At 47.3% G+C, this 25,822-nt stretch overlaps 3 protein-coding genes across 8 annotated transcripts; 2 read left to right on the top strand and 1 right to left on the bottom strand.

Moving 5' to 3' along the window:
* The first annotated feature begins 1,717 nt into the window (after positions 1–1,717).
* On the top strand, positions 1,718–4,378 carry LOC120816529 (uncharacterized). Of its 4 annotated transcripts, none has more exons than XM_040172211.2 (5): positions 1,718–1,808; positions 2,070–2,347; positions 3,046–3,312; positions 3,385–3,537; positions 3,621–4,378. In XM_040172211.2, the coding sequence occupies exons 2-5, from the start codon at positions 2,092–2,094 to the stop codon at positions 3,785–3,787; spliced, it is 843 nt and encodes a 280-aa protein (XP_040028145.2). In that variant the 5' UTR covers positions 1,718–1,808; positions 2,070–2,091; the 3' UTR covers positions 3,788–4,378. The 4 variants fall into 4 exon arrangements, with proteins under 4 accessions (XP_040028145.2, XP_077957410.1, XP_040028135.2 ...); XM_078101284.1 differs by having other exon boundaries at positions 1,730–1,801; XM_040172220.2 differs by having other exon boundaries at positions 1,745–1,808; positions 2,079–2,347.
* Positions 4,379–6,474: 2,096 nt separating this feature from the next.
* Positions 6,475–23,385, top strand: LOC120816512 (trifunctional purine biosynthetic protein adenosine-3). 3 transcript variants are annotated; one of them, XM_078101260.1, is made up of 30 exons: positions 6,476–6,624; positions 8,976–9,125; positions 9,209–9,304; positions 9,376–9,550; positions 9,970–10,081; positions 10,263–10,331; positions 10,430–10,555; positions 10,643–10,730; positions 10,827–10,912; positions 12,867–13,035; positions 13,279–13,513; positions 13,766–13,860; positions 14,020–14,129; positions 14,312–14,510; positions 14,599–14,850; positions 16,030–16,182; positions 16,272–16,475; positions 16,560–16,644; positions 16,778–16,872; positions 17,032–17,141; positions 17,323–17,521; positions 17,610–17,861; positions 17,986–18,138; positions 18,228–18,431; positions 18,516–18,603; positions 21,948–22,018; positions 22,164–22,294; positions 22,437–22,578; positions 22,660–22,775; positions 22,859–23,385. In XM_078101260.1, exons 1-30 carry the CDS (start codon positions 6,528–6,530, stop codon positions 23,117–23,119), a joined length of 4,323 nt encoding a protein of 1,440 aa, XP_077957386.1. In that variant the 5' UTR covers positions 6,476–6,527; the 3' UTR covers positions 23,120–23,385. The 3 variants fall into 3 exon arrangements, with proteins under 3 accessions (XP_040028106.2, XP_077957386.1, XP_077957380.1); XM_040172172.2 differs by lacking the exons at positions 21,948–22,018; positions 22,164–22,294; positions 22,437–22,578; positions 22,660–22,775; positions 22,859–23,385 and having other exon boundaries at positions 6,475–6,624; positions 13,745–13,860; positions 18,516–19,250; XM_078101254.1 differs by lacking the exons at positions 6,476–6,624; positions 21,948–22,018; positions 22,164–22,294; ... (1 more) ...; positions 22,660–22,775; positions 22,859–23,385 and adding an exon at positions 6,749–6,866 and having other exon boundaries at positions 18,516–19,250.
* On the bottom strand, positions 23,117–25,230 carry hemk2 (HemK methyltransferase 2, ETF1 glutamine and histone H4 lysine). Its single transcript, XM_040172232.2, has 6 exons — positions 24,464–25,230; positions 24,291–24,377; positions 24,117–24,207; positions 23,965–24,048; positions 23,764–23,905; positions 23,117–23,682 (listed from the first exon to the last, which is right to left on the bottom strand). The coding sequence occupies exons 1-6, from the start codon at positions 24,586–24,588 to the stop codon at positions 23,576–23,578; spliced, it is 636 nt and encodes a 211-aa protein (XP_040028166.2). The 5' UTR covers positions 24,589–25,230; the 3' UTR covers positions 23,117–23,575.
* Positions 25,231–25,822: the final 592 nt, after the last annotated feature.

The following is a 25,822-nucleotide window of genomic DNA, read 5'->3' as shown; positions in this document are numbered from 1 at the left end:
CTGCACTGATACTGTTACAGAGAGAAGGATCGAAGCAAGGTGGCCAAGGGCATAAATTCAGACTTTTTCCATCAACCCGAACTCTTGCAGTCTGTGCTTCTTAAATCCCTTTTGCCCCAGCAGACAGCCTCCTGCGGTGAACCGTTGTGCTCTTGGTGGTTTTGTAAATCTATGTTTAAATTAACTGATAACTGGAGATAACTGTTGTCCTGTGTTTGCAGGCTTTGGAGCTAATTAGGTTTATTTAACATAAGCGTGGCCGCCCAAATATTAACTCTGTGAAGAAACTGTTTTTTAAACTTAACTTTACACAATTTAAAGATGTGGAAAATGCAACAAAAAAGAAGAAGCTATTCCATTCAAATACCTTCCCTTTGAGAGCCTTGGGGCCTCAGGAGACCAAAAGGAATCAAGGGCTGCAGCCCTCTGTATATTTCCACTTGATACCCCCTCTATGACCCCCTCCTATGGAGGAGGAGGTGACCGTCAGCATGCAGGTGTTTTCACCAAGCCTCAACCACGAGATGTACATTATGCATGCGATGGTACCACGTGCGCACTGCTGTCAGCTGCATTCCGGCGGAGCAACACTGCCACCTGCTGGCCTCCGCGGGAACGGCCACAGGATGCATGACGAGTCTTGTGCCTCAAAGAAAAAACTTTTTCTTGTGGGTATTTAGAACAAAAACCAAATGAAAAAAGTCGCAACAAATATGTTCAATCAGCGACGTACGTGTGTTGCTGAATGTAATGCAGGGAACTCAATGTGTGAGAGCTCCTCGCTGCCGATGAATTAACAATCTGCGTGTGTATTTAAGTTATTTTTGGACATCCGTGCATGGCAGGTATATAATGGTCTCAGACCCTGCAGTGTTTCCTGCTATAAAATTTAATTTCTGCCACATGATGGTTTGACTCGGGGCAAAGCCCCATCGAGCTGCCACTTTACACAGTGCAGCATTCACATTGTGTTTGACGGAATACAGCGCTCCCCGTGCAGGACTGAAGAGTTCTTTCTGTTACTATAGGAACTCATGTAGAGGTAAGTCAGCAGCTCAGCCGGGGAGGCACTGCTATTAATACATTATTTAATTTGCCATTATTTCTATTTTAACCTCACTTCAACCTTCCATTTGTAAAATAAATAGGCGTTTATTTATCCGATGCAATCTATTTACCATCAGCAATGTTATTATACCTACAATTAAAAAAGAATTTTGTATCATTTCGATATTTGTCATTTGACAGTTTTTTTTAGACTTTTAGTTAAACACTCCGGATATATATATATATATATATATATATATATATATATATATATATATATATATATATATGTGTGTATATATATATATATATATATATATATATATATATATATGTATATATATATATATATATGTATATATATATATATATATGTATATGTATATATATATATATATATGTATGTATATATATATATATATATGTATATATATATATATACACGTATATATCTGTATATATGTATATATGTATATGTATATATATACTGTACATATGTATATATATATATATATATATATATATATATATATATATATATATATATATATTCCTCCTCGTTTAATTGTTCCGACCTCCCTCCCTCTTTTCTTATTCTTTCCCTTTTTTTGTAATGGCTCTAGGCGACCAGCAGGGGCGCTAACTATTTTCCTTCTGTATTTGACCGGTAGAGAAAAAAGTCGATGAAGAAGAGGTCTGCGCATGCGCACTCGACTGTTCGTATGTTGTGGCAGTTTGCCTCTTGCTTCTTCAGGTAGACGGTAGGAAAATATTTAATACAATTTTAAAGACAAACGGGCAGGTGCTTGTTGCTGCTTATTCAGGTTAAAGCTATAAAATACAAATGTATATAAAACGTATATATTTGCAGATAGGTGTGTGTGGTGTGTGTCACTCCACACACATAATAACACTAGAGATTCCATCGCCCCAGTCCTTGCAAAGCTCCACTGGCTTGAGTACCTTGTAAAGCGCTATACAAATACAAATGATTATTATTATTAAGCTAACCTCCGACCCAGTCTTTCCAGGTGAGGCCCTCGCATGGCGAGTGAGCAGATCCATGGAGGTGATGAGGAGGCAGGAGCACATGGAGCAATGCTGTGGTCCATCCGGGAGGCCGTGGAGAGGCAGACCGTGCAGATAGGAGCCTCGGCCTGCGGGGCCACAGCGGTGGTGGACGTGCTGAAGGCCCTCGGCGTGGAGGTGCCCCCCGAGGAAGCGGACCGCTGCGTCCGGACCCGCCTGAGGAGGAACGAGTCCCCGCTACCCGACTACCTGCTGTCCCGGAGTGAAGCAGGTCAATCGAGCCAGCAGTGGGCTCTTATTTTTTAGATGTTGGTTGAGAAAATTGAAACAACTATATAGAAAATAAATATATGAATTTCATTTATTGCGTTTGTTTTTAAATGTTCACACACAGTGACTTTGGACAGAAACACTTTAAAGGTTTTATCAGATATGTTTGACTGAAGTGAACTAATGGTCTCAGATATTACAATTGAATCACCCGAGCTCAAAGCTGCCCCTCTCTGAACTGTTCTGACATTTAAAGTAATGACATATTAATGAAGAAAAGCATGACTTTGCATAGCTGGTATGTCTTCACTGGGCTCCACGGACATTTCAGGTGTCACGAATGCTAGCGGAGACAATAACTTCCCCCTGAATGAGGCTCTGTAATGTCTCAAGCCTGTTAGTGTGGTTTGCTGCCAGCAGGACAGCTGGCGCCGCTGGAAGCCAGGCAAATTCAAAAGTACCCTCTCGAAGTAGACAAAGAGGTTTATGGCCCTGAGAGGAGCAACTGTAATTGAGTTTTTCAGCTCTGTTACACCGTTTTTTTTGTTTTTTTTCTCGCATTGCCGTCTGAGGCGTTCGGCTCAAGCTGTCGTTACGTCGAGGCTCATAGACACTCACCCCACGTCGAATCTAATAGGGCGCTCTTTTTCCTACATGGTCTGATGATGATGGTGATGGAAGGATTGTAATTCATTTCAGGTGCAACTCATTCTCAGCTCATCCAGGGAGCACAGGAGGCCAGCAAGGGGAAGGTAGTGGGACGCTTCTTCCACTTCCACCCTCGGCGGCTGGTCGGGCTGATCCTCTGGCTCGCACGCTGGATCCGAAAAGGCGCTGTTCCCGTGGCGACCATGAACATGCAGCTGGCCGTGCCCGAGGGAGAGGAAGTGCCGGACGCCTGGCACCACCAGCTCATATTTGGCGTTGCACCCAATACTGTTTTCATGACCAACCCTTTAGATGTCGGTGAGTAAGGGCATTTATCCAAAAGAATTATCTCTCCTCAAATGTAGACGAGCCTTTTTCTTCCTCTTTCAGGCAGTGAGGAGGAGGTCCACCAGAGGCTCTGCAGTGAATCTGTGTTGCTGATTCGTCGAGAAGATGTCCTGCAGAGACTGACGCCGGATTGCTGTCTGTCCGGTTTGTCTGAGAGTCGGTCCGACCCTCGGTGGAAAGCCCTGGATGTCGAGGGTAGAGCGCGTTAATTAAGCTTTTATTTATGCAGACTTTTCCTCCGTTGAGAGTTTTCATCCCCGTTTTTCCCTGCCTATTAGGTCAAGTGAGGCAGGTGGCCCTCGAAGAGGAGCAGGAGCCAGATCGACCCGGGTCGGTGCACGTGACCATCCCGGCGGCGTACAGCTCGGGCATCACGCTGTTCGCCCTGCGAGAGTCCCTCTTAGGTCAAGAACTCCTCGATGCCCCCGAACTCCCTCTCCTGTAACACTACTGCCACTCGTGCTCCTCAAGGCTTATTTATTGTGACATGAAAATGAAAAACACCTGATTGATCCCGGTGGTTTAGGATCAGCAGACATCCTCCTGAAGGGACACGACTGGAGGAGGGGTTCAAAGGGAGAGAGAGCGAGGGACAACCAAAGCCATGATATATGATCCGTACCGATGATGCAGCTGTAGCACAGCCGGTCGCAGGCTGCAGACAATGAATCGCGTAGCAGAATGTGTTGCAGATGTGTGCTCGTGCTGTAAAGGGACTATAAAACCGTGCACCACAAACACCAATTGTTGACACTTATTGTTGATACATCTGTTTTCTAACCTAAACTGCACATGCCCCCTCCTGCACCTTTAGCAGTGAGTGGCCACACATTCAGCTGAAACAGCTGCAAATATTTGTCATTTTGTTCTCAACAGTTTGGTGTGAGTGCATTAAGTTTCACGTAACGAGAGGAGCATTCATGCATTCATTTCACTGCTGTAATTTACGATGATCAAGAGCTTCAGCAGACTTGACTGAGCTGATTGCTGATGAGCTCATTTCAATAAATGTCATATTTATGGGATTAAATATCAACTGGCATATTCTGATCCTCTTGTTAGCAGTGCCATGAAAAAAACCCTGCATCCTGCAATGACGGAGTACATGAAGGGGTGAGTATTAAGCGCAGTATTTTTCACAAGAATATGGTGATGTTAAAGTAAAAAAGTATCCAAAATCCTACTTGGGTACCTCCAAATGAAATCCATCCATCCATCCATTGTCAAACCGCTTATCCTGCACACAGGGTCGCGGGGGGGCTGGAGTCCATCCCAGCCAACTTCGGGCGATAGACAGGGTACATCCTGGATTGGTCGCCAGCCAATCGCAGGACTAACACAGAGACACACAACCACCTCCAAATGAAAGTGGTGTAGAATTCCTAATGCATGCAAATAAGTACTTTACAAGGACTGCTTTTGGCAGTACAGGTGACACATGAACTAAGGCCATTCTCAATATGCGTTCTTGTGTTCTCGTGGACTTGTGAAACGTCATCAGTCGCAGCCCGAGTACTGGGTCCGTGTACCTTTTGATCGCCCCTTTTACCGTAAAAACCATCAAATGAAAACACTGTTTTCCCGTTTTTTGCTTTATCCATGCGGTTACCAGGGTAACATTAGAAGAAAAGTGCATTAATCAATAGAAAAGGTGAGGCCTTTAACCCCAAGAACACCATGCCTACTGTCAAGTACGGTGGTGGTAGTATTATGGTGTGGGCCTGTTTTGCTGCCAATGGAACTGGTTCTTTACAGAGAGTAGATGGTATAATGAAGGAGGATTACCTTTGAATTCTTCAAGATAACCTAAAATCATCAGCCTAAAGGTTGGGTCTTGGGCGCAGTTGCGTGTTCCAACAGGACAATGACCCCAAACACACATTAAAAGTGGTAATAGCGACATGTGACCAAATATTAGCACTGCTCTATGTATATTTTTGACGCAGCAGATTTGATCACTTTTTCTGTTAACCCATAATAAAGTCATAAAAGAACCAAACTTCATAAATGTTTTTTGTGACAAAGAAGTATCTGTTCACTCTATCAGACTTGTCGCCCCCCCCGCCGTTGTTTAGTGATAAATTAACCACATTAGGCCACTGAAAACGTTACGTCGCAAGTGGTCTGACGTTTCCTAAAAAATAAACACGAAAATCAGGGATTTTAAAGACTTGTCCAACTGTTTACTGATGTTTGTCTGCCTGTATTGCTCCCTCTCTCTCTCTCTCTCTCTCTCTCCAGACAGATAATTTAAAAGTAGTTCTACTGTTCTACAAATTAGACAAGTTCACCAGTTTTGTTTAATTTAATTCTATTATTGGGATGAAAGGTAGGTCTTAAGTTGAGCTACATGACAGTCTGGTGAGGTTTATTGTGGTATATTAGCTGCTTATGCTTCATCATAGAAAATAGTAAAATAGTAAAATGTGTGAGTGTTGTCAGCTTCATAGAGATTCTGTAAGTCACTCTTAATTATTATGCACATTATTAGTATTTTTAATCCCATGAATAATTTTGGCGATGGGTGCCATCCGGCGCATGTAGGGGTTAGTGGGAATGAGAGGGCAGACAGGCTGGCAAAGAGGGCACTGAACAAAGCAAACATAGGATGGACATTACTATCAGTAAAGCAGAGGTGAAGTGCATTGTTTGCCCAAAAAATCTACAAATTGTGGCAAAAACGGTGGGACAGAGGGGAGAAAGGGAGACATTTATACCATTCACAAAAGATTGTCAAAGTCACAAGGGTGGGCAGAAGGAACAGGGGAGAAGAGACAGTGATGACTAGGTTAAGGTCAGGGCATTGTGCTCTAAACAAAACACTGAAGATTATAGGAACATGTTGGAAAAACTGCAATAATGTCATGTGAAGAAGGGGTTTTAGACAGGACTATGTTTGGACAATAAATTGGGTGTATGACATCTCAGATGTCATCTTCATTCAGTATTCATTTTTCTAACAGAAAACATCAGAGAGGGTTGTGTGAAGGATGTGGAGAGGAGGAGTCGGTTGAGCACATCGTGTTGAGGTGCTGCAAGTATGAGGTGCAAAGAGAGAGGATGAGGAATCAGCTTATTTTTATTCATTTACTTATTTATGTATTTTTCTTATTTCATATTTTGGGGGAGAGAGGGGTACTTTGGGAGAAAGAGCCACACTACGGGCAGAACCGCAGGTGGCGGTGATGCGCTGCCAATACACCAAAGAAGAAGAAAAAGTCGACGACGACGAAGAAAACGACATGCCGCCGAAATTTGTCAAGCAAGAGCAGCAAATAAAAGGTAAGACGGCACCAAGGAAACGGGACGCAATCCGCTGTTTCTGCGCTATTTAGCGCTTCGGAGTGACGCTGCGTTACCGCGCGCAGCTCATCAGTCCATCAGCGCAAAACACACACGTGTGTTTGCGCGCGCCCGCGCGCGCGTATGCAACGCGTGTTGACATCCACAGTCCTTAGGTCACAGGTGTCAAACTCAAGGCCCGCCGGGGGGTCCAGCTCGGCCCGCCGGATGACTCTGCTATTGTGAGAATTACAGAAAGACATCAATGACGCTTATATAAAACATAGCTGCTATTCTAGAAGCGTCTACTGGGCGCGTCGCATGTGACGCATTCACCCACGCGCTGCCGGTAGATGCGCGATGGCTGCTGTCAGGCGGGAGGCTGGTTGTGTGTTTTTGTATTTTTATATCGATTCGCTTAGCGCTGTCGTTCCGCTCGGTTACGGCCACCGCGACGCTTTAGAAATGAACACGAGGGGATTCTGTATTTGCTCATTTGGCCAATGTTTGGAAACCGACCGAAGCCAGCGGACAGAGGACACCTGGGCCCTGTTCCTCGTACGTGGTTCAACTAAGTCGACCAAATGTCTACTGTAATTCCAATACTTTTAGCGGTAACGAGCATGTAACGAAGTATTTTTTAAATACATTAACGCAGTTACAATTACTGAAATTGAAATTAGTTCGTTACTCTCTTTTGTGACGCGAAGCGGAGGGCCGGCAAATAGTAAGTAAATAGCTGCCCCGCGGATGCTGGATGTTGTGACTTTATGCTACATGTATAATCACTGTTATAGTCGTATACTACACGTGGGCTATCTCAATCGATACAAATGCACGGAGACGAGGATGCAGTACAAATTAGGCCATTTACTGGCGCTCAAATCACACAACCGGCAGGCATGAACAAACAATCACAGAACTCCGTCGTAGTGACAGTCAAACACAATCGAGCACTGAGTGCTCGATCCAATATACCACACTGCAGGCGCCGCTCCACGCAAACAACCACGGCAATAGATTGATTGCTCGCTATGTTGAAGATGAGATGCATCCTGTCAACCGTCGAGTCAGTTGCCTTCAGGCAAATGCCTGAAACAGTTATTTTGTATTAAGTTAAGTATTAAAAAAGACTTTTGTACTATTGCTTGATTTGAAGGCCTGTTGCCCTGTTGATTACAATAAATAGGTCTAAAAAATATGTTTATTGTGTTTGACTGTTCAGTACTATTTATATTCATTACATTTAAAAAGCAGACATAAAAGTAACTTAAATGTTACTTTCCAGAGTAACTAATTACTTTTGATGCACAGTAACTGGTAAGTAATTCAATTACCTTTAAAAGTAGTAACTGTAACTAAATACTCATTTTCAGTAACTTGCCCATAATCCAGGTCAAATGACCGAGATGATTGACATCTGGCTATCTCTGTCCCTCGACGGCGGATCGGCGCTCGAATCGTCTCGTTAGTTTGAACCAGATGTCGATCATCAGGATTACCGCACGTGCGCGTCCTATGTCAGAAGGCGGAAGAGTCATGAACACATATGATGAGATGTTAATTTGAATCATTTCTGTCTGATGAATTTAACATATTATACATATTTTACATTGTTCATTCTGTACGTCCATCGCGGTCTGTCCGTCCCAGGGAAGAATAAAGGTTTCTTCCCTTTATTCTTCCCATCAACCACAAGTTCTCAATGGGATTAAGGTCTGGGGAGTTTCCTGGCCATGGACCCAAAATTTCAATGTTTTGTTCCCCGAGCCACTTAGTAATCACTTTTGCCTTATGGCAAGGTGCTCCATCATGCTGGAAAAGGCGACGTCTTTAACCCCAAGAACATCATGCCTACTGTCAAGTACGGTGGTGGTAGTATTATGCTGTGGGGCTGTTTTGCTGCCAATGGAACTGGTTCTTTACTGTCGTATCGTCCACCCCCGACAAAAAAAAATCACTCCAAGGTTTCTTGAAAAGTTGAGAGCGCCGGTAGAGTCTGCAGACTGGCCGCACTGGGCTGAAGGCGAATACTTCATTGTATCTCGTCCTGACCGTGGCTTTGCTTTTCTGTGTCGATGAGCCGCGGCTGATTCGGCGCTGCCTGGTGACCGTGCCTTTTTCTTACTTGTTTCATTTAATTGACTTGTTGTTCCACGTGATTGGACCCGGGCTGCTGTGGCTCTACAAGATTATAATTCCCTCTGTAAAGGTCAGCGCTCCGTTACAGCGCAGCTAACTCCTTTGTGTTGTGGGTCAAGCTTTGCATTAATCATAGAGATGCTTCCCGAGCGCTCAACGTGTGCCGGTGGTGTCGCTGTGGTGCTGAAGGTGTGTTCTGGCCCCCCCAGGTGACATGGCAGAGAAGGTGCTGGTGGTCGGCGGGGGCGGACGGGAGCACGCGCTGGCCTGGAAGTTGGCCCAATCGCCGCAGGTCCAGCAAGTCCTGGTTGCCCCGGGTAACGCAGGCACGGCCGGCTGTGGGAAGATCTGCAACTCTGGTAATGGCCGAGGATGTTTTAAATGATAAAAACACCCGTAGCTACAACCGTGACCGTGCTGCTTCCTCTCTCTTTCCACGCAGAGGTGTCTGTGAGTAACCACGCCATTCTGGCTCAGTTCTGTAAGGATCACCACGTGGGGCTGGTCGTGGTCGGGCCGGAGGTGCCTCTGGCGGCAGGTAAGCTCCCGCCCTCCTACAAACTGTGCTGTCCGTAGCGTCTTTTCCCTGACCTTTGACCTCTCCTCCAGGTATGGTAGATGACCTGACGGCAGCAGGAGTGCCCTGTTTCGGCCCGTCGGCCAAAGCCGCTCAGCTGGAGGCCAGCAAAAGCTTTTCCAAGGCCTTCATGGAGCGCCACGGCATCCCCACGGCCCGCTACGGCTCCTTCACCGCCCCCGAGGAGGCCTGCAACTACATCCGCACGTCAGTACGGCAGACGGGCAGCAAACAGTTGATTGTATGAGGGAGAGCATACAAGTTAGAGGAAATGAACAGAGGAAACCAAGAAATGTTTTGAAGTATTCATGGTGAAACTATAACACCATTCTTTTTAAATTCAGCTTTGATCTCCTGTCGCAATGTTGTGGAGTTGAACTCAATATTTGCACCATGTTAGAAAATGTTATTTCCTCCGAGGTTTTGTTTCTCAGATTGTTTCACGAGTTGATGATTTAAAATGTAAAGACTGCACCTTCAAACTGTCCACCAGAAGAGTTTCCACTTTTACAGAAAGAAATCTATACTGTGGGAAAGTCATTTCCTTGTTTAGGAAACGGCGGCTGCCCTATTCGTCTTTTAACGCTCAGTTTGTGTCGTTGCTGGGGTGGATCGGGGGTCTCCAGGGCCGACTTCCCGGCGCTGGTGGTGAAGGCCAGCGGGCTGGCAGCAGGGAAGGGAGTCATCGTGGCAGGAGACCGGGAAGAGGCCTGTCGGGCTGTGATGGACATAATGAAGGTACAAAACCTCTCTGGGCTCCTTCATCCGAGTAGTCACACTAGCCTGGAGGGGAGAGAGAAGACAAATGTCTGACTGAAGTACAGCGACTGAACCACTCCTGTGACTGATGATTGTTAAAGTAGATGCACAGGATTCACACGTTTAGCTGATTGTTCCTCTGACGCTGTGGCCGCTGCAGGACCGAGCCTTTGGCTCTGCAGGGGAAACCGTGGTGGTGGAGGAGCTGCTGGAAGGAGAGGAAGTGTCTGTGAGTTGAAAACCATAAAAGAATTGCCCCAAATGCACCTTACTGTGCAAATCAGAGGAGAATTGACGGGACCCCCCCCCCCCCTTTTCGTTTCCTAGTGCCTTTGCTTCTCTGACGGCTCCTCGGTGTCACCGATGCCTCCAGCACAGGATCACAAGAGGCTGCAGGACGGCGACCTGGGGCCGAACACCGGCGGCATGGGGGCCTACTGCCCCACCCCCCAGGTACACGCTTCTCCCTCCTCTCAGTCCGGCCCCCTTCTAGTACTCTCCTTGGCCCGATGTGTAATGCTGCTCGCGTCTCTGCTGCAGGTGAGCCAGGAGCTGCTGCAGCAGATCAGAGACACGGTCCTGCAGAAGACCGTGGACGGGATGAGGGAGGAGGGAACTCCTTATGTGGGCAAGTGCTCTGCCGACCAGCGCGCGCCGCTGCACGCCGGCTTCTATTCGTGCTTTGACATTAATGAAGTTCACGCTGGCTCTTTTTTATTTCCAGGTGTTCTGTATGCAGGGCTGATGTTGACCAAGCAGGGGCTGAAGGTCCTGGAGTTCAACTGTCGCTTTGGAGACCCCGAGTGTCAGGTGGGTTTCTCTGCCCTCCATCCATCACGGGATTGTCTTTTATTAATATACATCAGAAATGTCCCGTTCTCTCTAGAACTATTTGGTCTCGGTTCAGAAAAGTTCATAATTGGAATTCTAAAGATGTCTGGCTGATTTGTGTCTCTAACATAAGTGTTACGGTGCAAATAACACTCAGCTGAGCCCGCTTACAACAGCCAGCACCCCCACCACCACCACTCACATACAGAGCTGCCAACTTTTCAAAAAACCTTGGAGTGAGATTTTGTCGGGGGTGACCAAAATTTTGCCGCGCACGCAGCCACACACGTTGGTGGCTCAAATATCAGGAAATTGGAATTCATTTGGCGTAGTACCCATGTTGTACCCTGCATTCTGGTGGTTTGTGGGGCCCAAAGTCGTTGATAGGGGCGGCCTACTGGAGATGGACAACATTGGTTACATTCTGTGAAGCAAAGACATAGCTGATGGTCCACCCCCAGGACATTTTGGTTTAAGTAGATGTTATTTCATGCATTCTCGTGGATTTTTGGGTGGTATGCCTGAACTTATTCTGATTTATGTTCATCTGCTCATGACTTGTTGGGCCTTCTAGACTTGAGCTGAACATTCAACCAGAAAACTATTGCTGTGCCTCAATGACTGTCTATGTACCACAATATAGCCTAATTAATAGACCTGTGTTTAAGATTAGATTAGCAGCAGTGCTGCTTGTTATGACAGCTGAGTTTACATTCACCACTCAAAATCACACGCACAAACACAACAAATAATTTCTTTCAAGATTTAAAGTTTAACAGAGTGAGTACTTAATTGAACCACATGTCTTTGCTCCTCCTGAGTTTCTCCCGCGGTTGTGTCTGTTTGAAAATCTTCTTCTGTTGCTAACTTCGGGACTCTTTGGGGTAAATAGGATGTCTATGCAGCGAATGGGTTTACAGATGCGCTCCTTAGCACCATCTATTGTCGGGGAGTTTGAAAAATAACGAACGCGCTTCGGCCCAAAATCAGATTTTTTTTTTTGCCGTGAGAAATTGGTTGTGTGGCGTGAGTGCGTGTGAAAACATGCAAAAGCGTGTGTCACACGGCGAAACCGTGAGAGTTGGTAGATCTGCACATACGCACGCACACCCTCCGCCCAACGCGCACTGAGCGGCGCAGCTAGCTGACATAAGCTAACAGTAACTGAGCTGTGTGAACTGGCCTTTTTTCTACTTTTCTCTCTCAAATCACGGGGCCTTGAAAACAAAATCCAGTCACAAGCTCAGGCTCTTGTGAGAGAATAAAAGGACTTGCTTAATGAATGATGTCTGCCACAAGCATGAACCCTCAGGTCGGATTGGTACCTCGCCCGTAACGCAGCTTTGCGAGCTAACGTTAGCTCAACCCCGCTAACGATTTTATTGTCATTGGGTCACGGCTATTTCTTGGAAGCGCTAGCTAGCTAGCCACTGACGTTAGCCGGGTGCATGTAGCTGGCTGGCACGGTTACATTCCGGCCAGCGGTTGGATGTTTTAACGGACGTTTAATGGGAATGATGCTTCAGTTGTATGTTATTATGCTGGCTCGTGTATACGATTCACATTCCTTTTTCTTTAATAATTAAAAAAATAATAATAATCAGTTCAATATTTTTTTACATAGGCTTTTTTAGAATGCTACCTGCATTGTTGATAGAAAGTCATAGTTGTGACAGATTTCTCTCTTTGAGAAGGTAAATCATCTGTTGATTTTCTTTAACCATCAAACAAAGTAGGAAGTGATTAGCAACCTCTGAGTAGCAAACTCAAATGTTTTAAAAATCTAAATGCATTTGATAATCGTTTTATCGATTTTAGAATTGATAATCTGTTTGGAATCAATTAATCGGTATTGAATCGTTGACCTCTGATTCGGAATCGAATCGCGATGTGCCAAGAGATTCCCACCCCTAATGTCCCGTCACTCCTTCAGGTGCTGCTGCCCCTCCTGAAGAGCGACCTGTATGAAGTGATCTTGAACACCATGAGTGGCAAACTGGTCTCCAGCGCCCCCGTGTGGCACCAGGACAGCTCTGCGGTCACCGTGGTGATGGCCAGTGCTGGGTACCCCGGCTCCTACAAGAAAGGAGTGGAGATCACAGGCACGCATTGCTAACCGCTCAAATTACACGATGCCAATCACGGCCGGAGCCCAGTGGCTTTTCTACAACTACAGTAATGTTTACACGTCGCTATATTTAGTTTGTTTCTTGTCAGGTTTTTGTCACGCAGCACATCTTTAATGATTTAAACCTCACACACCACGTTTTAGATTGTAAATCCTCTCGTGTGTTTGGTAACTTCAAGCCGGGCGTACGCCAGACTAACGGCATGTTCATCCTCAGGCTTGTCCCAGGTCCAGGACTCGGGGGTGCAGGTGTTCCACGCCGGCACGGCTCTGAAGGAGGGAGGCGTGGTCTCCAGCGGGGGGCGGGTCCTCACTGTCACCGCGGTCAGGCCGTCACTGGAGTCGGCCCTGCAGGCGGCCAATCAGGGCGTGGCCGCCGTGGGCTTCCCGGGGGCCGTGTACCGGCGCGACATTGGCCACCGGGCCATCGCCCACCTGAACCCAGACCGCAGGTGTGTGTGAGAAAGTGTTTTGTTCACACTAGTTTGTGGTCAAGTCCATCTTTGTACTGTATATCATGTGGAACTTAATAAACATGAAATTATATGTACTCGGGTCCTAGTATTTCTTTAAATGACCGAGTCCCTGATTGACTCCTTAATGGTGTAGACTGATAGATAGATAAGTACTTTATTGGTCCCCTAGGGGAAATTCAAGAAATTCTGTAACACTCAGAGCAACAGCCTTCACTGTGTCTCTGACAGAGGTCTGACCTATAAAGGCTGCGGAGTGGACATCGCTGCTGGAAACAAGTTGGTGGAGATGATCAAGCCACTGGCCAAGGCGACGTCCCGCCCCGGTAACATTAAATACTATTATGGTGCAATTAAATAATGAGGCTATTGTATCTTTAAGTGTGCCCCTGATTGAAACAATTTGTAGTTGTGCTGTCATTTTGATGTTTGAGGTAAAGTCAACGGCTCCAATGCAGTCAAATCCCAGGTTTTGCTTCCATCAGGGTGTAATGCAGAACTGGGAGGCTTCGCTGGGCTGTTTGACCTGAAGGGAGCCGGTTTTGTCGACCCGATCCTGGTTTCTGGGGCAGACGGCGTGGGGACCAAACTCAGGGTAGGTGTCCTTTGACGCGTTGATGGAGAATAAGGAAGGTTTGTTTGCCACGAGGCAAACTTAGAAGAAACCACCAAAAGCCTGGACTCTCTCCAGATTTGGCTCAGACGGGACAGAGAAGCAGGGGAAAGATCCGTGATTCTTTCAGGAATTCTTCTCTACATATTTTTTGATAACCACAGATTGCCCAGGCGTGCGGTCGGCATGGCGGCCTGGGTCAGGACCTGGTGGCCATGTGTGTGAACGACGTGTTGGCTCAAGGCGCCGAGCCGCTCTTCTTCCTCGACTACTTCTCCTGCGGCAGGCTGGACGTGGACGTCGCAGCGGCGGTGGTCAGCGGCGTCGCCGCGGCCTGCAAGGTGGCCGGCTGCGCTCTGCTGGGTGAGCTGTGGGGACGTTTATGGGACTCTGCTTCCTTCAGACGCTCTACTACCCGCGTCTTGACGTCTCTGGTCTCTCCCATGTCCAGGTGGTGAGACGGCAGAAATGCCCGGCGTCTACGCGGCGGGCGAGTACGACCTGGCCGGGTTCTGTGTTGGCGCGGTGGAGCGCGGGGCTCTGCTGCCCCGGCTGGGGGACATCCAGGAGGGGGACCTGCTGGTCGGGCTGGCCTCCTCCGGGGTCCACAGCAACGGCTTCAGCCTGGTCAGCAAAGTGCTGCAGAGGGCCAACCTCGATTACAGCTCCCCTGCTCCTTTTGCCGATTCGGAACGGACCGTCGGTGAGTCGACCAAATAATTAGTTGAGAGCAACTGGCACATTGATTTATTACAAAGTTCCATTGCTTACATGTTTACCGTATTTTCCGCACTATAAGGCGCACTTAAAAGCGCACTTAAAAGCGCACTTAAAAGCGCACTTAAAAGCGCACTTAAAAGCGCACTTAAAAGCGCACTTAAAAGCGCACTTAAAAGCGCACTTAAAAGCGCACTTAAAAGCGCACTTAAAAGCGCACTTAAAAGCCTTTCATTTTCTCAAAAAACGACAGTGCGTCTTATAATCCGGAGCGCCTTATATATGGATCAATTGGTTGATCCACACTGGTTGTACATGGCGCTCAAGGCGCTCTGTCAAAATGTTTCAGTATGAAAAACCAATAATAATAAATATGTTTCGGTACGACTGGTAAACTACAAAGCGTAATGCTGCTAACAGTCAGTAACCACCAATACTGTGCTTACTTACAGTTAGGGTGACCAGACGTCCTCTTTTCCCCGGGCATGTCCTCTTTTTGAGACCTAAAAAATGCGTCCGGGATTTTGCCTCGTCGGATATTTGTGTTTCTCTGGGTCTTTCACAAACTAGTTATTCGGCCTTTACGTGTTGGAAATGGTGTCTCCCTTTCGTTCCACCTTCTTGCGCGAGCTCTGACTGTAGAGAGAACAGTCATTGGTCGACCGATCTCAATGTTGCCAGATACACGATAATTATCCTCCAAATACGACCATTTTGATACGACTATTTGGAGGATAATTATCGTGTATCTGGCAACATTGAGATCGGTCGACCAATGACTGTTCTCTCTACAGTCAGAGCTCGCGCAAGAAGGTGGAACGAAAGGGAGACACCATTTCCAACACTTAGGGCGGAATAACTAGTTTGTGAAAGACCCGGAGAAACACAAATATCCGACGACGCAAAATCCCGGACGTTTTTGGAATCCCTGCCGGATGCATTTTTTAGGTCCGGGGAAAAGCGGACGTCTGGTCACCCTAGCATAACGCAAACCCGGGTAAAACGGCTGACTGCAGTATTTATCGCGTCTTATAATCCGATGCGCCCTATGTATGAAACATTTTCTTAAATAGGTCATTCATTAAAGGTGCGGCGTATAGTGCAGAAAATACGGTACCCCTTTAAAGCCCACCACGTGACTGTAACCATGTGACTCTGCTTCTAGGCGACGTTTTGCTGACTCCGACGAAGATCTACAGCCCCCTGCTGCTGCCAATCCTCCGCAGCGGCGCCGTCAAAGCCTTCGCCCACATCACGGGGGGGGGGCTTCTGGAGAACATCCCTCGGGTGCTGCCCCAGGAGCTGGCCGTCGATTTAGGTGAGATGAGGAAGCGTCGTGGATGAAGCTGAAACATTTGTGGCTCTCATTCAATAATATTTCCACGTGGCCTTTGTGACACGACTCAGATGCCTCTCGGTGGAGCATCCCACCAGTGTTCTCCTGGATCCACAAGGAGGGGGGTCTGAGCGAGGAGGAGATGGCCCGCACCTTCAACTGCGGCCTGGGGGCCGTGCTGGTGGTTGCCCCCGAGGATGCTCAGACTGTGCTATGCCAGCTCCAAGCTCATGAAGAGGTGTGGATTGTGGGTTCGCTGGTCCACAAGCAGCAGGGTGAGACACGCTGGAAAGTAAAACGCAATCATCTCTTTTACTGTAATTCATTTGACTGAAAAAAACAAACGTGAATGTATGCAGGGGCCAAGCAGGTGGTGGTCCGCAACCTGAAACACCGCCTCCAGGGTGGAGGTCCCGCTCCCAGCAAGAGGATCAGGATGGACGAGTATGTAGTACTTATTAAATACTGAACATGAAATTGTATGAACTTGGGTCCTAGTGTCTTTAAATGGCCGAGTCCCTGATTGAGTGTAATGGTGTAACACTCAGAGCAACAGCCTTCACTGTGTCTCTGACAGAGGTCTGACTTATAAAGGCTGCGGAGTGGACATCGCTGCTGGAAACAAGTTGGTGGAGATGATCAAGCCTCTGGCCAAGGCGACGTCCCGCCCCGGTAACATTAAATACTATTATGGTGCAATTAAATAATGAGGCTATTGTATCTTTAAGTGTGCATCTGATTGAAACAATTTGTAGTTGTGCTGTCATTTTGATGTTTGAGGTAAAGTCAACGGCTCCAATGCAGTCAAATCCCAGGTTTTGCTTCCATCAGGGTGTAAAGCAGAACTGGGAGGCTTCGCTGGGCTGTTTGACCTGAAGGGAGCCAGTTTTGTCGACCCGATCCTGGTTTCTGGGGCAGACGGCGTGGGGACCAAACTCAGGGTAGGTGTCCTTTGACGCGTTGATGGAGAATAAGGAAGGTTTGTTTGCCACGAGGCAAACTTAGAAGAAACCACCAAAAGCCTCAACTCTCTCCAGATTTGGCTCTGACGGGACAGAGAAGCAGGGGAAAGATCCGTGATTCTTTCAGGAATTCTTCTCTATATTTTTTTGATAACCACAGATTGCCCAGGCGTGCGGTCGGCACGGCGGCCTGGGTCAGGACCTGGTGGCCATGTGTGTGAACGACTTGTTAGCTCAAGGCGCCGAGCCGCTCTTCTTCCTCGACTACTTCTCCTGCGGCAAGCTGGACGTGGACGTCGCAGTGGCGGTGGTCAGCGGCGTCGCCGCGGCCTGCAAGGTGGCCGGCTGCGCTCTGCTGGGTGAGCTGTGGGGACGTTTATGGGACTCTGCTTCCTTCAGACGCTCTACTACCCGCGTCTTGACGTCTCTGGTCTCTCCCATGTCCAGGTGGTGAGACGGCAGAAATGCCCGGCGTCTACGCGGCGGGCGAGTACGACCTGGCCGGGTTCTGTGTTGGCGCGGTGGAGCGCGGGGCTCTGCTGCCCCGGCTGGGGGACATCCAGGAGGGGGACCTGCTGGTCGGGCTGGCCTCCTCCGGGGTCCACAGCAACGGCTTCAGCCTGGTCAGCAAAGTGCTGCAGAGGGCCAACCTCGATTACAGCTCCCCTGCTCCTTTTGCCGATTCGGGACGGACCGTCGGTGAGTCGACCAAATAATTAGTTGAGAGCAACTGGCACATTGATTTATTACAAAGTTCCATTGCTTACATGTTTACCCCTTTAAAGCCCACCACGTGACTGTAACCATGTGACTCTGCTTCTAGGCGACGTTTTGCTGACTCCGACGAAGATCTACAGCCGCCTGCTGCTGCCAATCCTCCGCAGCGGCGCCGTCAAAGCCTTCGCCCACATCACGGGGGGGGGGCTTCTGGAGAACATCCCTCGGGTGCTGCCCCAGGAGCTGGCAGTCGATTTAGGTGAGATGAGGAAGCGTCGTGGATGAAGCTGAAACATTTGTGGCTCTCATTCAATAATATTTCCACGTGGCCTTTGTGACACGACTCAGATGCCTCTCGGTGGAGCATCCCACCAGTGTTCTCCTGGATCCACAAGGAGGGGGGTCTAAGCGAGGAGGAGATGGCCCGCACCTTCAACTGCGGCCTGGGGGCCGTGCTGGTGGTTGCCCCCGAGGATGCTCAGACGGTGCTATGCCAGTTCAAACCTAATGAAGAGGCGTGGATTGTGGGTTCGCTGGCCCACAAGCAGCAGGGTGAGACACGCTGGAAAGTAAAACGCAATCATCTCTTTTACTGTAATTCATTTGACTGAAAAAAACAAACGTGAATGTATGCAGGGGCCAAGCAGGTGGTGGTCCGCAACCTGAAACACCGCCTCCAGGGTGGAAGGTCCGCTCCCAGTGGAGAGTTGAGCGTCAATCAGAACAAAGATTTCCATTGCAATAGCGAGACGCCGCGCAAGAAGACCAGGGCTCCTCCAAGAGAACCAGGGCTCGAGAGGACGAACGCATCGTGTGGGAGTCCAGTTTCCAGAGTTAAAAACCACTCTTCCAGTTCTCATCCACAACTACAGTCTGCTCCGGAAATACAAACTGTCTAGATAGTAATGGTTTAACACCGCTAGCGGTACTTAAGGTCTACAAAGCATACATAAAAACATTTCAACGTTGTTACAAAACCAAATTACACTTCAATGTTAATATCCTCTTGCATAAAATAGGTCAGCATTTCCTATTATGAGTTCCTGTGATGTTTTCAGGTAATTTGGATGTGACTGTTAGCTCCTATGGAAGCGCAGGACGGACAGCCTCTCCTTTCCAGCTCTAGTAGACGTGTGTGTATTTCCCCTCAAGCCATATTTGCCCAGAAAACCGATGATCTCGTCTGATGGGAGAATAAAGATCAGTGAACTGTCCGCAATTTTTCCCGTTGTACAAACCATTGTAGGAACAATCCTAAACTCACCTGGCCTGTTCTCGGCAATGGTAACCAGGTAGAATAACCCATCTGAGGGACCGCCGGGAGAAACCTGACTCATTTTGGAATACTAATAATAAAATAAATAAACAGGACGATAGTCCCTGTCTTTCTCCTTTTGGAGTCAAATTTTGTAAATGAGCGAAACAATGTTGTGCATAATAAGAATAAAAAGTGACTTGCATAGTCTCTATGAAGCTGTCAACACACACACACAATTATGTGTGTGTTAAAAGAGAATTATCTGTAATGAAGAGAGAGGTGGAGATACAGGCTGACAAACATGACAAACGTCAGTAAACAGTTGGACAAGTCTTTGAAATCACGCCTTATTATGCCTTATTATTTGCCTTATTATTAGGCAAACGTTGGACCAGCGGCCAGCGGCGCTAATGTGGTTAATTTATCACAAAACAACGTCGGGGGGGGATTTCACAATCAGCGTCATCACCTGCTGCTCTGACGCTACATCCGTTTGGCGCTCAGCACAGCACGAGCACTGAGTGGATGAGGGAGGGAGGGGGCGGGGCTTGGAGCGCCGCGGGGCATGTCGGGGCGAAATCATTGCCCCCGCGCGATATCTAAACACATTTGAGGGGGAATTTGTCATTTTTATTCTTAAATATTGATGAATGAAGAAAAAATTAGGCTTCAAATGAAAGGGGCACTTTTCTCATCCAGGGTAAAGGCGCAGGTGCTTCCGCGCCGCTAGGGTCTATCTGTGCGCGTGCCTGGAGATTGTGTAAGGTTTTCTTTGGTGGAGGGAAAATAGAAGATTATGCAGCCGCATTGGAGGTGTCTTAATGCAGTTTAAACAACAAATATTGAAAGAGCTTCTTAATTGTTAATTAAAAGCATATATTAGTCTAGCTAATTTAAAACACTATAACTGTCAACCTGGGCAATTATCCGTTTCCTCCCTTGTTTCCCTTTAAAACTGGTTTGAAGGCTTTCTAAGAAGTACAAAGGCGCTTAAGCATGTTTTGCTCTTTTCCCTTTAAATCTAATGTGTCCGTCAAATGATGCCGCCTTTGTGCAAAGGCAAAATAAAGCTACCAGCATACTGGAATATCTAAATAAATTAATATTGTTGACAATCTTTTTTAGTTTTCTGTCTGTTACTAACCATCTCATTCATAAACATGCTTAAGTACACATGTCAAAAATAGTTATGAATAATTAAATTAATGATTACAGATAATATTCAAGTCACAGTAAATGATTCCCAATAAAATAGTATCATGTTTCATATCATATTTTTTGCTACCCTCCATCCAAAAGTATGATTACTTTTTTTTTTAATTAATCATCTGTCAAACTATTGATTGACCAAATTGAAGCGCTATCATTAAATCATGCGGGGGCCCTCGTCATGACGTCACCATTTAGCTAAGGTTAATGAGCGTCACAGATGACACAACCAAAGATGGCGGACAAGCATGAACTGTAACCTTACTGCTGTTTGTGTACCTGCTTCGTAAAGATGGATAGAGGACAAAGTAAGATGATAAAATCAGACTGACTGGGGATTTATGCTGTCGACCGGGGACAACAACAGCAAAACCACCACTGACAAATATTAACACGCGTCGCGGCGTCCATTGCTAAGTGGGCTAACATTAGCTTGAGGCTAATTTGTGCTAACGGCTGTTCACTCGGTTCTTCAGCTGTTTCAATACACAAACGATCTAACGCTAGTGGTCAATTAACCCTAATGAGAGCTGAACACATTCTTGTGATGGCCACATGGCGTTTGGAGGAGTTTTAGTTTCGTTTCTATCCGCCCTTAAAGTTAGCTGGGGACGTAGACGCGCATCCCTCCGCCGTAACCCGTCTGCCTCGTGTCACCTGTAACGGTTCCCGGTGTTTTGGGGTTTCGAGCGTACACATTTTGACTTAAAAAAAACATTTTGACATATGTTTTTTAATTCTTTTCTGTGGCATTTTTTGACCCTGCTTAAATGTGTAGCCCTGGAATGATCTTCTTAGACACAGCAACCTAACTGCCCCTGTCAGTATACAAAAATCAATGTATTGCCCAAATAACATAAATAAAATATCATAATGGATTAATGCCCCCGAGACACATTGGTGCAGCTTGGAGGATCAATCATGCTATTCATCCTTTCTTCTTGCATTGGTATAGGCACTCTGCCACTCTCACTTTGGGACACTTTTTTTTACTACAATCCAGACCAAAAGTGAATTTGAACCGAGAATTTATGGGTGGATGCACTAAAAGAGTAAACAAATCTACAGCCTGTGCCGGATTCAGTTAAAAGTTGTCCATGGGATGCACTTAACTAACAGTAGACTATATAGATACAAATGTGATCGGGTCATTTTTACAATATATTTGATATGACGCATAGTATATTAGAAGAAAAGTCCAAATATGCAAGGTAGAAAAAAAGTGATAGTATAAATGTCATGGCAAAAAAGTTGTAAGCTCCAAAGTTTGAACCCATGACTGCACCTGAACCTTCCTTCTTAGAGAGCAGGTTTGAACTGTGGATCTTCCACCCTTCAACCTTCCTGCTTTCTCCCTGCACTGTTCCATCTCACACATATCGAAGCTTTAACTCTGGACTTTGTCGAGTCGATCCTCAGTACTCTTATAGACTCTCAGGTTGGAAGCCACAACCGTTCCATACCATTATAATAGAATTGCAGGTCAAGTAAAGTCATAATATGGCATGTCTAATAAAATCATAGTCAATTTAACTTCTTTTATGACTTGCTGTGATCTTTATTTCACTTTTTTTGACATGTTATGACTACTTCTGCTCGGCTGCAGGTTTCCATAGCAACGGCGAGATGCCACGCAAGAGGACCAGGGTGGCCGTCCTCATCTCTGGCACAGGTGTGTTTTTATTGCTCTGGAAAAGAGGCATTGAATCGGAGTGCCTTGTGCGTCCATCGAAGGAGTAGTTCAATATTTGAGGAAATGATCTGTGCAGTAGTCATTTACTCTCTGTCTTTAAAGTCTTCTGGTATGTTTGTCCCAGGCACCAACTTGCAGGCGCTGATAGAGCAGGCCAAGCACCCATCGAGCTCTGCAGAGATCGTGGTGGTGATCTCCAACAGACCGGGGGTTCTGGGCCTGAAGAAGGCGTCGCTGGCTGGCATCCAGACACAGGTGAAAACAAACAATGAATAACCACGAGTTGCTGTTTCCACCTTAATGGGTTTGCAAAGGGATTGGATAAACTGAGGGATTAGGTGGAGTAAGGGGAACACAATAAATGATGTTGATGGAGTTTATGTCTGCCCTGACGTAGGTGGTGGACCACAAACTGTACGGGAGCCGGACCGAGTTTGACGGCACAATTGATCGTGTGCTGGAAGAATTTGGGGTGGAGCTGGTGTGTCTGGCAGGATTCATGAGGATCCTCACAGGGTCTTTTGTCAAGAAATGGAACGGTGCGGAGTAACAACATTGTTATGATGATGTGGTGGGTCATATGAAGGTCTCGCACATTTTCATACATGTCTTTCTTACAGGAAAGCTGCTGAACATCCATCCGTCCCTGCTCCCCTCATTTAAGGGCATGAATGCCCAGAAGCAGGCGCTGCAGGCGGGAGTGCGAGTGACTGGCTGCACGGTCCACTTTGTAGCAGTAAGTATGACCGACTACGGAAAGCTTCATACCAGAGTTTATCATTTCTCCCGAACTGAACACACTCCCGGCTGTGTGTTTAGGAGGAGGTGGACGCAGGCGCCATCATCGTGCAGGAGTCCGTGCCCGTGCTGGCCGGCGACACAGAGGAGAGTCTTTCGGACAGAATCCGGGAGGCCGAGCACCGAGCCTTCCCCGCCGCTCTAGAGCTGGTGGCCAGCGGCGCGGTCACACTCCGAGAGGACGGACGCATCGTGTGGTCCAGTCCAGTTCCCACAGTTAAAAACCACACATCCAGTTCTCATCCACAACTACAGTCTGCTCAGGAAATACAAACCGTCTAGATAGTAAGGGTTTAATGTTCTAACACCGCTAGCGGTACGTGAGGTCTACCAAGCAAACATAAAAACATTTCAACGTTGTGACAAAACGAAATTACATTGTTAATATCTTGCATAAAATAGGTCAGCATGAGGACGAGGACGGACGCATCGTGTGGGAGTCCAGTTCTCACAGTTAAAAACCACACGTCCAGTTCACTTTACATTACAAGTGTCTGTTCCTTGAACATCGTGAGTGTTTGTGTCATTATTAAACCTGCCTGGGCTCATGTTGTCTGGCATTTGCTTTTATTTATTTTCATATAAACAAGTTGGTATGGCAGAGGTAGTCCTCGTCCTTGAATAAGAAAATCTTCTTGTCTGGTGACCTGCATTTGTCCTTGCTTGCAAAAAATGGCATGAACAATGTCCGACAAACATGAGTTCCTGTGATGTTTTCAGGCGATTTGGAAGTGACTGTTAGCTCCTATGGAAGCGCAGGACGGACAGCCTCTCATTTCCAGCTCTAGTCGACATGTGTGTCTCTCCCCTCAAGCCAAATTTGCCCAGAAAACCGATGATCTCGTCTGGTGGGAGAATAAAGATCAGTGAACGGGTCGGAAAGCTTCCCGCTGTGCAAACCATTGTAGGAACAATCCTAAACTCACCCGGCTCGTTCTCGGCAATGGTAACCAGGTAGAATAACCCGTTACTGGAGAGCAACTGAGGGACCGCCGGCAGAAACTTGTCCGTCACCTCTCGCCCTCGCTCCCCTCCGGCCCAAGCCGCCTCTATACCCGTGCTGCCCACCTGGAAGAAAAGCACGGTGATCGACAGCTCCACACACTGAAGGCAACCTGCTGACCCACCTCTTCTGACGGCGTGACCACATAGGGAGGGTTGAAGAGAAGCACGTCCACCGTCCCACTTAAGCGGGGCAGGAGGCCCTCCACCTAGAGGAGAGGGAGGAGTCAGATCCCCGCACCGGAAACACGTGATTGGGAGCCTGCGTGACTCTCACCAAGGACGTGATGACGGGCTGCAGCGGAGCATCGTTGCAGGAAGCGGTCTTCGCTGTGCACTGCGCCGCCGCGGGGTTCACGTCGGTGCAGCTGCACGGGAGACGCGCACATTTATAAGGTGGTGCGATGACTCTTCTCGATGCATGTTTGATGTCTTCGCGTGCGTAACTCACAGATAAAGCGCGCCAGGTCCGACTAAGGACGCCAGGAAAGCGGACACCACTCCCGAGCCGCTGCCCACCTCCACACACACACACGGGCTGCAAACGGCCACATTTAAACATCGGGAAAACACAGGCGACGGACGTTGAAATGATGAGGTGACGGCGGTGGGAAAGCGTCTGACCCCATCTGCTGCAGCAGCTCTGCGTCTTTCTCCAGCGCGTCAATCAGGAGGAACGAGTCCTCGGCCGGCTCGTAAACATCGCGGAAGTCTCCCCGTCCGGCGTGGGAGTAAACCGGCGTCAACATTAGGCACGTGTCGCAGGTAGACACCGCTTCTGCTTGTGTTTTCTGTAAAAAGAAGAGAATCAACGGCGAGCTGAAGCGTGTTGGCTAAGCAGCACGTTCCACTTCCGTGTAGCTAATTCTACGTCACGATGACGTAAATGAACGCTTTCCTAAAGGGGACGTCAGTAGACTCGGGAAACTGACAACGTCCGCAGGACATGAACTTATATCCACCCGTTCTATGATTTTCTTCAACGCGCCATTTGACCATTTAGACATAAATAGAAATATGTAAGGCAGAAAAAAGGGCTATAAATGCCAAAAGGTACTATACATACAGCTTAAAGCAATTAGTTCACTTCTTCATTCAAAAGATGCTTGTCAATGCCACCTAAACTCTGGGCATGTCCCCTTCTCTGTTTGCATAACCCCCAGGCTCAACTTGTCTGAAACAACCAGTGGGGACAAAGCCCCCACTACTACCTCCACGGTAGCGCACACAAGACCTGGCAGTGGTGGGATTTGAACCCACTAGCACCTACAGAGGTTTTGGGCCCCTGCACCACTACGCCACCAGTCCTGCTCACACTAGATAAACTTTGTTTCTCCTATTTAACCGTGAGAAGGTGAATTTAACCTCAAAACTCTTTCAAACACTAAGACTCATTTCCACAAGTGGGCTTGAACCCACAACCTACAACGGAGGTTGGAGACAGATGCTTTGCTTCTGCGCCACCTCATCTCACATTGATCTGGATCTCATTTCTACTATTTAACCTTCAGCTTGCGAGTTAAACCTCAAAACTCTTTCAAACACTAAGACTCATCCCCATGACTGGGCTTAAACCCACAGCAGCAAGTCAGAGAGATTGAATCCAAAACTGCACTCATGTGCTCCATCTGAGAGAGAGGGGGTTTGAACCAAGGACCCTCCACACCTCAGTCTCGCAGCTGCTCCCCTGAGCTATTCCACCGCACACTGCATAATTCTGGTGATTGTGGAGTCATCAAGTCGAACCTCAATACTCTTCTTCAGATTCTAAAGTTGGAAGCCACTACCACTCCGTACTATTATAATAGTACTGCGGTTAAAATAAGGTCATAGTACTGATGCGTGAGAGGATCAGTCCCGACTCCCCTGTGGAGCAAACCCGTCTGAGGATTCTCCGAGGTTCCTCCTCAGCAGAGTGGAGAACAAATCCCAGAAGAAATAAACACGTTTGACCTTCAGGGATCAGCTCACTCGGATGAGTAG

This window comes from Gasterosteus aculeatus, chromosome 1, assembly GCF_964276395.1.
Source record: "Gasterosteus aculeatus chromosome 1, fGasAcu3.hap1.1, whole genome shotgun sequence".
NCBI lineage: Eukaryota > Metazoa > Chordata > Actinopteri > Perciformes > Gasterosteidae > Gasterosteus > Gasterosteus aculeatus.
The sequence above is the reverse complement of the archived record's forward strand: the minus strand, read 5'-3'. Positions and strand labels throughout refer to the sequence as shown.